This window comes from Bufo gargarizans, chromosome 1 (genome assembly GCF_014858855.1).
Source record: "Bufo gargarizans isolate SCDJY-AF-19 chromosome 1, ASM1485885v1, whole genome shotgun sequence".
Lineage (NCBI taxonomy): Eukaryota > Metazoa > Chordata > Amphibia > Anura > Bufonidae > Bufo > Bufo gargarizans.
The window spans coordinates 637569615-637584861 of NC_058080.1; the positions used below are offsets into that span (position 1 = coordinate 637569615).

General features: G+C 46.3%; 1 protein-coding gene across 1 annotated transcript in view; it reads left to right on the forward strand.

Annotated features, from left to right (window-relative positions):
• Positions 1–901: 901 nt before the first annotated feature.
• MCTP1 (multiple C2 and transmembrane domain containing 1) overlaps positions 902–15247 on the forward strand; it is a 1090031-nt gene continuing 1075685 nt past the window's right edge. Inside the window, exon 1 of the mRNA XM_044276001.1 lies at positions 902–1007. Coding sequence (XP_044131936.1) covers positions 939–1007 — 69 coding nt within the window. The 5' untranslated portion in view covers positions 902–938. The remainder of the gene's footprint in view (positions 1008–15247) is intronic.

Here is a 15247-nt window from a genome sequence, read left to right on the forward strand (position 1 = left end):
CTCCTCTAAAGCCTAGGTGCATCTCATGGTGTGGAAAATACAGAAAGTGGCTAGGAACAGGTCTGAAATCAGAGGAAGACATTCCTAAAGGAGCCCCTGCTCATGGCTGCAGCCACCAAGGAGCGAATGGAGCAGCCCCTGACTGGCACACAGCACCATGTGCTGCTCTCTCTGTACTTTTCCTCCTGTCAGGAGAGCAGAAAGATGTCTGTCTCCCCCACCCCAGCTCTGTGGAGGGGGCATCCTCCCTTCCCTGCATTAGATACAGCAGACAGTCGGGACAGACAGGAGGAGGAGGCAGCTGACGAGACCCAGCAGACCAGGAGGTCTTGTCTAGCTGAGGTCCTTGCAGTTTAGCAAGAGAAAGATCACTACCTGTCATCCTCCTCCTGTGTGTCCTTCACTGAGCCCCCCTCCACTGCCCTCCTGCAAAGGGGTCCTGCTGCCTGATCAGGTACCAACATCTACAAATGGTGAGGTTGTATAGTCATGTACTGTCTGTTTGTCTATCTATCTATATATCTATCTGACTTTCTGTCTATTATGTATTGATCTAATATCTGTCTTTCCATCTATCTCTTCTGTTTATGATAGATGGATTTGACATAGATAAAACATTAGACAATATATACCATAGATAGATAGGAAAGATTATAGCTAGATAAGAGAGATAGGTAGATAGAATAGATAATAGATAGGTAGACTAGATAGGTGATAGATACATTCTTATTAAATTTAGCTTCAATTAGAAAAAACTAGTTTGCTCCATAGTGGCAAAGATACTGTGTAAACTTAAAATAGCAGCACTCCCGTCACGGATCCCCTGCCGCTCCTGCATTGATTCAGCCTGGTCCTCCGTGTCTCTCTGCTCCTTGGTCTAATCCTGGTCCAGTCGCTGGCCGCAGCGGTCATGTGTCACTGTGGTGGATCATAATTGGATGGAGCAGGTGGCAGAGAGCGCTGGGGGGCTGGGCAGTATGGTACCGGAGCGGAAGGGGATCTGTGAGGTGAGTACTGCTATTTTTAGTTTACACAGCGCCTTCACCACTGTAGAGCAATTTTTCCCTGACATAAAAGTCCTTTAAAATCAGTAGGAGATACATTTCATATGTCTTTTGTGTACAGTACTGTAACACTAGATTATGCTAGGATATGTTCACATGTCAGTATAAAAACTGCGGAAGAAATTCATGGCTGACACTTGTGTATTATGGCATGTATTATCAGGTTCTGCAGCAGCTGAGGTGTCTCTTATGAGATCCAGCTGCAGCTGAAGTGTGTACTATGAGGTTCTGCAGCAGCTTTGGTGTATATTATGAGGTTCTGCAGCAGCTTTGGTGTATATTATGAGGTTCTGCAGCAGCTGAGGTGTGTATTACGAGGTTCTACAGCAGCTGAGTGTGTATTATAATCTTCTGCAACGACTGAGGTATGTATAATGAGGTTCTGTTGCAGTTGAGGTGTGTATTATGAGGTTCTGCAGCAACTAAGCTGTGTATGATGATGTTCTGCAGCAGCTGAGTGTGTATTATGGGGTTCTGCAGCAGCTGAGGTGTGTATTATGAGGTTCTGCAGCAGCTAAGCTGTGTATTATGACGTTCTGCAGCAGCTGAGGTGTGTATTATGAGATCCAGCAGCAGCTGAGGTGTGTGTTATGAGGTTCTGCAGCAGCTGAGGTGTGTATTATGAGGTTCTGCAGCAGCTGAGGTGTGTATTATGACATTCTGCAGCAGCTGTCTGCAGCAGTTCAAGTGTGTATTATGATGTTCTGCAGCAGCTAAGGTGTGTATTATGAAATCCAACGGCAGCTGAGGTGTGTATTATAAGGTCCAGCAGTAGCTGAGGTGTGTATTATGATGTTCTGCAGCAGCTGAGGTGTGTATTATAAGGTCCAGCAGTAGCTGAGGTGTGTATTATGAAGTTCTGCAGCAGCTTTCAAAAGTAAAGACTGACGCTTCACTCCTTGTTCAAAAAAGCATAGAGAAGACACAGCGCTGAAGCGACACGTGTTTCGGCTCAAATGCGAGCCTTTTTCAAGCATAGTGTCCATTAACAGAAAACACATTTAAATAGTGCGCCATCATTGACGTTAGGCGTGCTGACGTCACATCACCATAGAAACATGTATACACAAAACATCAAACGCAACAATTACAAACATTGTGATAACATGAGCATGATGCTGGTAGACATCTAAATTGATCTTGTAACTCCATAAAGAGTGAATGGGCTTTGAGAAAGAGAGGTAAGCTAGCAGCATGAGATGCAAACAGCAAGATCCACTTATATCAAAAATAATTACCCTGAGATATAAATCTCATACAGACTACACATGGGTTAAGGGTTTCCAGTCTGGTCATTTTTTCTGTGACCAGATGAATGCAAAAATATGGGTTAGAATATAATGACATTTTTTATCAATTGGAACTTAAGAAAAAAGACATACATCATCATAAACCTACAAAAATGCACTTAATTCATACTCCCGATTGAGACCTCTAGGTTCAAGGGTCTGCAGAGTGTGAATCCAAAAACTTTCCCGTTTTTTAAGCAATCTAGATGAAGTAAGGCCTCTTTCACACTTGCGTTGTCCGGATCCGGCGTGTACTCCACTTGCCGGAATTACACGCCGGATCAGGAAAAACGCAAGTGTACTGAAAGCATTTGAAGACGGATCCGTCTTCAAAATGCTTTCAGTGTTACTATGGCACCCAGGACGCTATTAAAGTCCTGGTTGCCATAGTAGTAGTGAGGAGCGGGGGAGCAGTATACTTACCATCCGTGCGGCTCCCGGGGCGCTCCAGAATTACGTCAGAGTGCCCCATACGCATGGATGACGTGCCATGCGATCACGTCATCCATGCGCCTGGGGCGCCCTGACGTCACTCTGGAGCGCCCCGGGAGCCGCACGGACGGTAAGTATACTGCTCCCCCGCTCCTCACTACTACTATGGCAACCAGGACTTTAGCATCCCGGCAGCCATGGTAACCATTCAGAAAAAGCTAAACGTCGTATCCAGCAATGCGCCGAAACGACGTTTAGCTTAAGGCCGGATCCGGATCAATGCCTTTCAATGGGCATTCATTCCGGATCCGGCCTTGCGGCAAGTGTTCAGGATTTTTGGCCGGAGCAAAAAGCGCAGCATGCATTCAGAATGCATTAGGATAATCCTGATCAGGATTCTTCCGGCATAGAGCCCCGACAACGGAACTCTATGCCGGAAGACAAGAACGCAGGTGTGAAAGAGCCCTTACAAGATCAATTTAGATGTCTACCAGCATCATGATCATGTTATCACAATGTTTGTAATTGTTGCGTTTGATGTTTTGTGTATACATGTTTCTATGGTGATTTGATGTCAGCACGCTTGACGTTAATGATGGCGCACTATTTAAATGTGTTTTCTGTTAATGGACACTATGCTTGAAAAAAGCGCGCATTTGAGCCGAAACACGTGTCGCTTCACCGCTGTGTCTTCTCTATGCTTGAATAAAGCGACATTTTTTTGAACAAGGAGTGAAGTGCCGGTCGCTACTTTTGATATTTAAAGCGGGTTGTTCTTACCCTGGACGCGAGCACCACGATTCCTGAAGAGGAGTGCCGACTGCTTGTATTTTAATTGTTCTGCAGCAGCTGAGGTGTGTACTATGAGGTTCTGCAGCAGCTGAGGTGTGTATTATGAGGTTCTGCAGCAGCTGAGGTTTGCATTTTTCGGAGGAGATGGGCGGCCTTTTATTATTGTGAGGAAGTGGGGATGGGCACCATTTGCCTCCTCTGCTGTATTGAGCCCATGGACATAGGGCTCTATTTTGTCTATAGCCTGTAGCTGATGGGTGATACCAGCAGCGCCCCAACACTGTGACCGGTGACCCCCACAATGGCATACAGACCCAGTAGTCACCCTCCTGGCTGTGGTGGTTGTTGCAAGGCAGAGACATAATCTTTTTGAGCCCTGACAAGCATAGCACCGGCACAATGACTAATGAAAAATGTCCAGATTCAGAAACTCTTATGTAAATCCACCAATTACATATTTATATCTATTGCAATAAGTTGTGCCCCATGACAAACCCAGCACTAGAGCAGTAATGACAGCAGATAAGGGAAGTCGCTCCATCCACTGTGTGCACACGTGACATCACCGGCTGGGAGGGGCCAGGCAGCGGATTAACCTCTTCAGCAACGTCTTGCTGGCAGATGGAAGCCGGAGAGAAGGAGATGATGAAGCAGTAGTGGGGATAGTCCTGGCCGGATCCAAGAAGCAGTCTATAACGATACGTGTGGATGAGCAGCAGGACCCTCCTACTCCACGTGTCCCCCTGATGGACCACTGCCAGCTTCTCCAGTAGATGTCTGCACCTGACCGGTGAGGAAGTGGAGCGCCCATCACTCTACAGGGTGAACGATGCATGGGGACTATTGCTGCTCCCAGGGCTAATCCCAGCTGCGTGTACCCCTCTTCTAACCTCTACCCAGTGCATAATGATAGAACCAGAGCCATCCTCCAGTGCAATCACACATAGTCTGGTGAAGGTGCAGATACCGGAGACCTCCTCAGTCCTGCCTGCCCCAGGACCCCGGCCGCTGCTCTCTCACGCCCCCTAGCTGACGCTCTGTCCGGGCTGCTGTGAAGCCTCTAAGGTGCCTCCACTCCTGTTGCTTCCCCTCCAAGCGCCGCGAGCCCAGCACTAAAGGGTCCGCGCTGAGGGGGGCGATGGAGCCAGTGCCAAGTTCAGAAACTCCAACCTCCTCCTTTCAGGCCCGACTCTTCAGGAACTTACAACTCGGGAGATCCAGAAGAAGCGCAGGGAGCAACCAGCAGAGCAGTGCGAAGCCGGGAGCAGAGCGCCGCACTGCAGGGATGCCCTGCCCGTCCCCACCTGCGGCCCGGAGGGGCGATCAGGAGAACTGTCAGGGGGAGGTGGTCCCGGGGATCATCCATTGGACCGGGCTGAAGAGGAGGAAGCAGGCGCTGGACCGGGTGTTTTCATCCTCTCAGCCGAACCTCTGCTGCCCCGGTGTAGAGTCCTTACCCTCTAGCACCCCCTGCAGTGGCCCCAGCAGCATTGCCAATACCCCAGAACCTGGGTCCACGTTGCGCCGGTTGAGGGATCACCTCCTGCCCTATAATAGAACCCAAGGACCAATCAAAGAAAGAGATGGCCAGTCTGGGGCCACAGCCACCCCGGCCAGAGGACACCAGTTGTCCCACCAGAAGAGCTCCTCGCTGCCCGGGACGGCGTGTATAGAGAACCTCCTGTATGGCTCCGGCACCACGGACAGCGACCCCGGCAGGCAGAGGCCAGTAAGTGATAATCCTCAATGTAAATCCACTTGTAGATGCAGCAAGTTTGTCATTTTGGTAGATGGTACAAGCACAGGGCTTTGTGCTGTTACTAAGTGCTATGTGCAGTCCTACTGCTTAGTCACAGTGACAAGCTCAGCTCTGCTAGATGTGTAGTATTGCAGTGTCTGCACCAGGCCTGCAGCCAATGATATGGAGACAGCACAGATTAGTTTGGAAAGTTTATGGGCTGGTTGGTGTAGGAGGATGTGAATGAGCTCCGCTTCACTGCTTCCCCCGAGGTGGCTGGGAAAGTGCGCATTGTCCTCCATCCGCAGTCAGTGCAGGACATACCTGGTGTGATGCCTTCTGTAGTAGCAGCTCTTATCCACCAATGACTGAGGCTACTTTCACACTTGCGCCACAGTGACCCGGCAAGCAGTTCCGTCGCTGGATCCGGCAATCTGCATGAAAACGGACAGCATTTGTACGCGGATCCGTCTTACAAATGCATTGCAAGAACGGATCCGTCTCTCCGCAGAAACTGAGAAACTGATCCGTTATATATTTTTTCCACATTTTTGCGCAGACCGGAAGGACGGATTCGGCATTCCGGTATTTTTACACTAATACATTTCAATGTAAATTAATGCCGGATCCGGCATTCCGGCAACTGATCCGGAATTTTGGACGGAGATAATACCGCAGCATGTTGCAGTATTTTCTCCGTCCAAAACGCCGTTCAGTGACTGAACTGAAGACCTCCTGATGCATCCTGAGCGGATTGCTCTCCATTCAGAATGCATTAGGATGAAGCTGATCAGTTCTTTTCTGGTATTAAACCCCTAGGACGGAACTTAGGGCCGGAAAAGAAAAACGCTAGTGTGAAAGCACCCTCACACAGGGAGAATATACATGGCTGGAGGAATTGTCCCATGTAAGGTCCCCATTCATGAAGCACAGGCAGTAAAAATATTATGTCCACATGTGTATTGAGATGTGAACATTGTATCTCACTTACATACAAATATTGGAGAATGGTATTGATTAGTCTGCTCTCACACTGGCGTTTTGGCTTTCCGTTTGTGAGATCCGTTCAGGGCTCTCACAAGCGGTCCAAAACGGATCAGTTTGCATTCTAATGCATTCTGAATGGAAAAGGATCCGCTCAGAATGCATCAGTTTGCCTCTGTTCGTCTCCATTCCGCTTTGGAGACGGACACTAAAACGCTGCTTGCAGCGTTTTGGTGTCCGTCTGATGAAACTGAGCCAAACGGATCCGTCCTGACACACAATGTAAGTCAATAGGGACAGATCCGTTTTCTCTGACACAATCTGGCACAATAGAAAACGGATCCGTCCTCCATTGACTTTGAATGGTGTTCAAGACGGATCCGTCTTGGCTATGTTAAAGATAATACAAACGGATCCGTTCTGAAAGGATGCAGACGATTGTATTAGCTGAACGGATCAGTCCGTGACGGATCCGCACAAAACGCGAGTGTGAAAGTAGCCTAAGTTGCCAGTTGTTGCTGACATTTGTTTAGTTGCTCATAATTGTCCTCCGGTTTTCCAGCTAATACACCTGGAATATTAGGTGATTGTTTACTGCCCGTTACACCGCCCAATGCCATAGTTATTACTACAGGTTGCCTACTATTGGAAACATACTTATGGATGTTGATGTTATTGACTTGTGCAGGTATCTGGTATTAAAGGGGTTGTCCCGACTTGCTTAAGAATGTGTGCTGCCCTGTGGAGGGAGGATAGTCTGCTCAGTGCTTAACCCTCCATTGTGCCGCCGATCTCCCCACAATGGCATACAGACCCAGTAGTCACCCTCCTGGCTGTGGTGGTTGTTGCAAAGCAGAGACATAATCTTTTTGAGCCCTGACAAGCATAGCACCGGCACAATGATTCGCTATCCGGTCTAAGAAGCTGACTAATGAAAAATGACCAGATTCAGTAACTTATATGTAAATCCACCAATTACATATTTATATCTATTGCAATAAGTTGTGCCCCATGACAAACCCAGCACTAGAGCAGTAATGACAGCAGATAAGGGAAGTTGCTCCATCCACTGTGTGCACACATGACATCACCGGCTGGGAGGGGCCAGGCAGCGGATTAACCTCTTCATCAACGTCTTGCTGGCTGATGAAAGCTGGAGAGAAGGAGATGATGAAGCAGTAGTGGGGGTAGTCCTGGCCGGATCCAGGCAGCAGCAGATAGCAGGGACTGACTATATACAAGAAGCAGTCTATAACGATACGTGTGGATGAACAGCAGGACCCTCCTACTCCACGTGTTCCCCCTGATGGACCACTGCCAGCTTCTCCAGTAGATGCTTGTACCTGACCGGTGAAGTGGAGCACCCATCAATCTGCAGGGTGAACGATGCATGGGGACTATTGCTGCTCCCAGGGCTAATCGCAGGTGCGTGTACCTCTCTTATAACCTCTACCCAGTGCATAATGATAGAAGCAGAGCCATCTGCCAGTGCAATCACACATAGTCTGGTGAAGGTGCAGATACTGAAGACCTCCTCAATCCTATCTGCCACCAGGACCCGGCTCTGGGCTACTTCCCCCTCTCATGCAACCTAGCTGAAGCTCCTTCTGGACTGCTGTGAAGCCACTGAGTTGCCTCCACTCCTGTTGCTTCCCCTCCATACGCCGCTGTAACGGGTCAGTGCCAAGGAGGGTAATGGAACAAGTGCCAGGTTCAGAGACTGAAATATCCTCCTTTCAGGCCCGACTCTTCAGGAACTTACAACTTGGGAGATCCAAAAAAAGCACAGGGAGCAACCAGGAGAGCGGTTCTAAGCCTGGAGCAGAGCGCCGCAGTGCAGGAATGCCCTGCCCGTCACCTCCTGTAGCCCGGAGGGGAAATCAGGAGAACTATATGGAGGAGGTGGTCCCAGGGATCATCCATTGGACTGGTCTGAAGAAGAAAAAGCAGGCGCTGGACCGGGTGTTTTCATCTTCTCAGCCCAATCTCTGCTGCCCCAGTGTAGAGTCCTTACCCTCTAGCACCCCCTGCAGTGGCCCCAGCAGCATTGACAATACCCCAGAACCTGGGTCCACTTTGCACAGATTAAGGGATCACCTCTTGCCGTCCAGTAGAACGCAAGGACCAGTCAAAGAAAGAGATGACAACTTCCAACAATCTCCAAGACCTGGTCAGTCTGGTACTACAGCCACCCCAGCAAGAGGACACCAGTTGTCCCACCAGAAGAGCTCCTCGTTGCCCGGGACGGCGTGTATAGAGAACCTCCTGTATGGCTCCGGCACCACGGACAGCGACCCCGGCAGGCAGAGGCCAGTAAGTGATAATCCTCAATGTAAATCCACTTGTAGATGCAGCAAGTTTGTCATTTTGGTAGATGGTACAAGCACAGGGCTTTGTGCTATTACTGAGTGCTATGTGCAGTCCTACTGCTTAGTGACAAGCTCAGCTCTGCTAGATGTGTAGTATTGCAGTGTCTGCACCAGGCCTGCAGCCAATGATATGGAGACAGCACAGATTAGTTTGGAAAGTTTATGGGCTGGTTGGTGTAGGAGGATGTGAATGAGCTCCGCTTCACTGCTTCCCCCAGAGGTGGCTGGCAAAGTGCGCATTGTCCTCCATCCGCAGTCAGTGCAGGACATACCTGGTGTGATGCCTTCTGTAGTAGCAGCTCTTATCCACCAATGACTTACACGGGGAGAATATACATGGCTGGAGGAATTGTCCCCTGTTAAGTCACCATTCCTGAAGCACAGGCAATATGTCTACATGTGTATTGAGATGTGAACATTGTGTCTCGCTTACATACAAATATTGGTGAATGGTATTGATAAGTTGCCAGTTGTTGCTGACATTTGTGCAGTCTGGATAATACATCTGGAATATTACATGATAGTCGCAGGCCTGTTACACATCCCGATGCAATAATTATTACTACAAGTTGCCTACTATTAGAAACATACTTTTGGATGCTGTTGTTATTGACTTGTGTTGGTATCTAGTATTGATGTCACATAAAGATTTACTATCTATAAAGTATGGAGACTTTCAAAGGTATCTTAAGTTATATGCAAGGTCTCCTAAATCAACTGACAGACTCCAGGTGACCTAGGCCTCCTTCACATATGTCTGGCAATCCGGTTAAATTTCCCTACGCCATGGTTCAGAAAACTTTGGAGGGAAACTGAAGCTAGAAGTGATCCCATAGTTTTCTATGGGATCGTTCATATTCATCTGGTTCATCAGTCATGATGCCCTGCACGCTATGTTTTTTCTGTCTGACACTATGATTCTAAAGATGCTGGATCTGTGCACTAATGTGTACATACATATCTATCAGTCGTGTCCAGCTCTGCACAACTAGACTCAACTGATATATGTACAGTGAGGAACAGAAGTATTTGAACACCCTTCAATTTTGCAATTTCTCCCACTTAGAAATCATAAAGGGGTCTGAAATTCACATTGTAGGTGCATTCCCACTCTGAGATCTAGAAAAAAATAAAAAATTCAGGAAATCACATTGTATGATTTTTAAAGAATTTATTTGTCTTGCACTGCTGAACATAAATATTTTAACACCTGAGAAACAGCAAGAATTCTGGCTCTCAAAGACCTGTTACTGTGCCTTCAAAAAGTCCACCTCTACTACATTCATTAATCTAACTTACCCCCTGACGAAGGTACGCCGAAACGCGCGTTGGGGTAGCGCCACCCTGGTCGTTCTGGCACACGGCTCCTATTTTTGGTGAGTTCCTGTCTCCTGCTGTTTCCCTCTGGCCATTGTTATTACTGTCATCCTTCTTTTTGTTTCATTGGTCTGCAGTACAGCTCTATATTGCACAGGCTGTCTGCACACCAATGACTAGATTATATTACACATACAGAGGTGTTCTAGCGTTTGACAGGTGGCTCACCAGGTACTGTATATCAGCTGCACACTGTACATGACTTTGAGCATTGACTCCTTATTTGCTGTACATGACTTTGAGCATTGACTCCTTATTTGATGTTCATGTACCTTATGGTTTTTTTGTACCGTGTCTTCTGGATCCGTGTGCTTGTGCCCCCAGGGTGGCGTCTCTTCTTTTTTCTGTCCTCCGCTTCTAATCTCGTTTATGGCATCATTTATTTATGTGTTTTACCCATGTCATTTTATCATGCTTCAATAAATTATATACTATTTTTTGGTATCATGAGCTCCGTTTCCTTTGTTTCTGTCTATAGCTCGGGAGCTTTTTGCCGAGTTTCATTTTTGAGTGTCCCCATTAGGGGTGTATTGGGTGAACACTGTGTTCTTGCCCCTCCCCTTTTCTTAGGGACACCCTGGGTTTACCCTTTGTTTCCTTGATTAATCTAACTTAGTAGCATCTGTCTGAGCTCTTTAAAGACACCTGTCCACTCCACAGTCAGTCAGACGCCAACTACTACCATGGGCAAGACCAAAGAGCTGTCAAAAGACACCAGAGACAAAATTGTGGACCTCCACAAGGCTGGAAAGAGCTACAGGGCAATTGCCAAGCAGCTTGGTGAAAATAGATCAACCATTGAAGCAATTGTTAGAAAATGGAAGAGGCTAAAGACGACTGTCAGTCTCCCTTGGACTGGGGCTCCATACAAGAGCTCACCTCGTGGGGTATCACTGATGATAAGAAAGGTGAGGTATAAGCCCAGAACTACAAGTAAAACTTTTTGGTCTAAACTTCACTCGTCGTGTTTGGAGGAAAAAGAAGGAAGAGTTGCATCCCAAGAACACCATCCCTACTGTGAAGCATGGGGGTGGTAACATCATGCTTTGGGGGTGCCTTTCTGCAAAGGGGACAGGATAACTGCACTGTATTAAGGAGAGGATGAATGGGGCCATTTATTGTGAGATTTTGAGCAACAACCTCTTTCCATCAGTCAGAGCATTGAAGATGGGCCGTGCCTGGGTCTTCCAACATGACAACGACCCAAAGCACACAGCCAGGATAACCAAGGAGTTGCTCCGTAAGAAGCTTATCAAGGTTCTGGAGTGGCCTAGCCCTGGTCTCCAGACCTAAATCCAATAGAACATTTTTGGAGGGAACTGAAACTCTGTGTTGCTCAGCGACAGCCCTGAAACCTCACAGATCTAGAGGAGATCTCTGTGGAGGAGAGGGCCAAAATCCCAGGTGCAGTGTGTGCAAACCTGGTCAAGAACTACAGGAAACGTTTCACCTCTGTAATTGCAAACAAAGGCTTCTGTACCAAATATTAACACAGATTTTCTCAGGTGTTCAAATACTTATGTTCAGCAGTGAAAGACAAATACATTCTTTAAAATCATACAATGTGATTGCCTGAATTTTTTTTTTATTCTGTCTCTCAGAGTGGGAATGCAACTAAATGTGAATTTCAGACCCCTCCATGATTTTTAAGTGGGAGAACTTGAAAAATCGCAGGGTGTTCAAATACTTCTGTTCCTCACTGTACGCCCAGCCTTAATGTGTACCTCTAGTAATTTAATCTAGTAATTCACCTAAAATCCTCTTTTGATATGCCTTTAGGTGTATAAATTCAACTTTCTAAACTTGAAAGTTGGAGACTCCATTTCAAACTGCTCGTGCCTAAAGCGGGAACTTGCCAGTTAACGCAATACTGGCACTGATGTAACCAATGGGCAGGAGTATATGAAGAGCATTGTGTGAGGGGGGGGGGGGCAACCTTCTTAGAGCTAGCAGGTTTGTAGAAACAGTGACCGTGGCTGATCTGCAGGCCCACTGTGTCAAAAGAATGGCAGACAATAACTTCATGTTGGGAAATTCGGAAAAATGAGAGGTATGCAGCATGAATTGTTGAGTTTTGAAGCAAAAGTGCTCATGCATGGCAGTATACTATTATCGTAGGTTTGTGTGTGGCTGCTTGGACATTGATACCAATATGTGCATCTCCTTGAATAGTTCTTGTACTCATCTTGATTCTGAGACAGTTTAGAACAGGGGTGCACAACTTGCAACCCAGAGGCCACATATCATTCTGTGTGCCCCCCCCCCCCCCCCCCAACCATCTGGTGACAAACATGCACCATATGTATGTCTTGTGGCTGCTCATTTTTCATGTATTCTCCCATTAGATGGAGATGGAGGTTCAACCAGGCATTTATAGTATATACTGTATGTACAATATGCCATAAATACAGTGTTTCAGTTGGTACAGTAATACCCCTTTAACGTTCATTCCCGGCCCATGGGATTCCTTCAGTCTGACGATGTGGCCCCCTATCAGAAAAGGTTGAGCACCCCTGATTTAGAATTTGTCAGTGAATGTTGCAACTGATAAGAGATGATTTCGCACAATATCAGCTTCATCAGTCTTCTGAGCTCTTGGGCCCTTGATCTTGGCCACACAAAAACCTACGATTGTCAAGTATCCTCCCATGCATCAACACTTTTACTTCAAAACTAAATTCATGCTGCATACCTCTTTTTTTTCCAAATTTCCTAACATGAAGTTATTGTCTACCATTATTTTGAGACAGTGGGCCTGCAGATCGGCCACCAGTCACTGTATCTACAAACCTGCTAGCACTAAGTACTGTTGGTCAGAGACTTCTGAAGTATACTATAGGTCTCTGCACTGACATCATTGAAATCCTCATGTAGATGCTCTACATCAGGCATGCTCAACCTGTGGCCCTCCAGATGTTGTAAAACTACAACTCCTACAATGCCCTGCTGTAGGCTAATACCTGTAGGTTGTTCAGGCATTCTGGGAGTTGTAGTTTTGCAACAACTGGAGAGCCGCAGGTTGAGCATGCCTGCTCTACATCATATTTGGGAATAAATGTCAAATAAAAGGACAAAGCTCTAGGGTGATGTTAGGTTTACTATATGTCTCTATATAGCTTCATACATAGATCAATAGCATGGGCCATAGCGTAATTTAAAACCATCTCTTTTCTGGTCAGATAGTCACACCACCTTCCTACCCTCTCCTTTCCTATCCCTTGTGTTAAACAATGGTGGCATTTCCCTTAGCTGTCCCTTAGCAGTTCACCAATAAATAGGAAAGGGAATTCCTTAGGAGGATCAAGGATCCTGTACGAAATGAGGGACATAGCTAGCGTGAGCTGGACACTACTTCTCTTGGGCACTACGTACAATACCCCTATGACATTTGTCTCTATATCCATATTCTGTACTTTATACTTTTTCTGTATGTATGGAGATGCTAAACAAGAGCTTGTTAAGGAGGTTGATTGATCTGTTGACTCATTTACCGGAAGAGATGTGTTTTACTCCTTGAAAATACAAAACGTTTCTTAATTGCTGGGGTTTGATCCATATTGAGCAGGAATTACAATGTTCAGCTCCATATATTCCATACCGAAACAGATATCAGGATTTTTCTGACGGTTAAGCCATAAAAATTTCTCATGTAAAAACATCAAAGCTCTGATTCCTGGAGCCACAATGCAAGTGACAGGATTGTAGGCTGACTGCCAAAAAGACAGAAGGAGACTAATTATTAGAGTCACAGATACTTGCTGTTTGTTCTTGCATTTCGGTTAGGCTTTTGAACACCACCCGCGTAACTAACAAAATCTGATTCCTCTTCATATAATCAAAGAGCCTTCACTTTATCTTGTTATTCTTCATTCTGCCCTTGAAATTGTAACACAGTTGCAGGAAGCCAGTTGCACCCAAGGGCTTCCGCCACCCATCCCTCTGTGCCCAGGTTGGTAGGATGCAGAGACTTCTTCTACCTGTAATGCCTTCGCCTACTAGATGCCATATTTCCTTCCATGAAGGTCTGGTAGTCTTTTTTCTTAGCATACGCTACTCAACATTGAAATTGCAAGAAGGGAAAGTTGTAGATCGTTATTCAGTATTGAGCATGAACGCCGCACACAGAACTGCACATACTTACATGCCTTGCTATCAATGGTACTGCACCTTCTTGGTGTCATTGCCACACATTGGAACTAGGTGCTTAAAATTAATCATGTGCAGATGTTAGGCCGGGTTCACACCGCTGGAAATGACTGCTGGACTTCACAGTGCATATGTAAACTCAGCCTTAGTGACACCTGCTACTTACTTGATTTTCATAGCCTTATGGCTTTTCCTTCTTGGTGTTGCAATTTCATTGTCAAGGAGTGCATATTTTGTTGGAGTTTTTAATGGATTTTTGAAACACTGACGGCTTGGGGCCTACACTAGGTCCCGGCCTGCCTGTACTGGTATAGGCACCCAGTGATCTTATTTGCGGGGTGCCAATGGGTGACAGAGGTAGTCCTGTTCTCTCTGTAACCACTTACATGTGGTGGGCGTCATTGCCCGCAGCATGTATAGGGTTAAACGGCCAGGATCGTCGCTCCTGCCAATCAGGGCTGTTAAAGCATGAACGTAGCACTCATGTTAGGGCTAAGCATCCTCTCTCCACTGCATGGGAGACCTGTGCAGCTCATAGATTGGACTGCCGTTAAAAGCCAGTAGCCCAGCTTAAGGCCCCTTAGTGACTGCTGTAGAAAAGCATAATGATGGTCACTAAAGAGTTAAAGACACTTCTTGACCTGGGTCCATGAGCCTGGCATACTTGGAAGTAATGTGAACCATTGGCTAATTTATGACATTCACATGGAGAAAATGCAGTGCAAGTTATACCTAAGGATATTCATATCAAAAGATCTAAACAGAAACAAGACATTGATTTTTGCCTGATGTATTGTGGATTGAATTTTCTTCAGGTCCCTGGAGAATAATCAAGTGTTCCATCTGGAATGCAATGATAAAGTATGTTATGCACTGCAAATGATGAAGTTTACTATATAGAAAGTGCAAATAGGACACAATGTAAATATGTCATACTGTGTGTGTACTATGTTGATATTGGTTGAGTATACATATCCATTATCTATTATAATGATATTCAAGGGCTGCTGATGGAGGATTATACACTCACCTAAAGAATTATTAGGAACACCATGG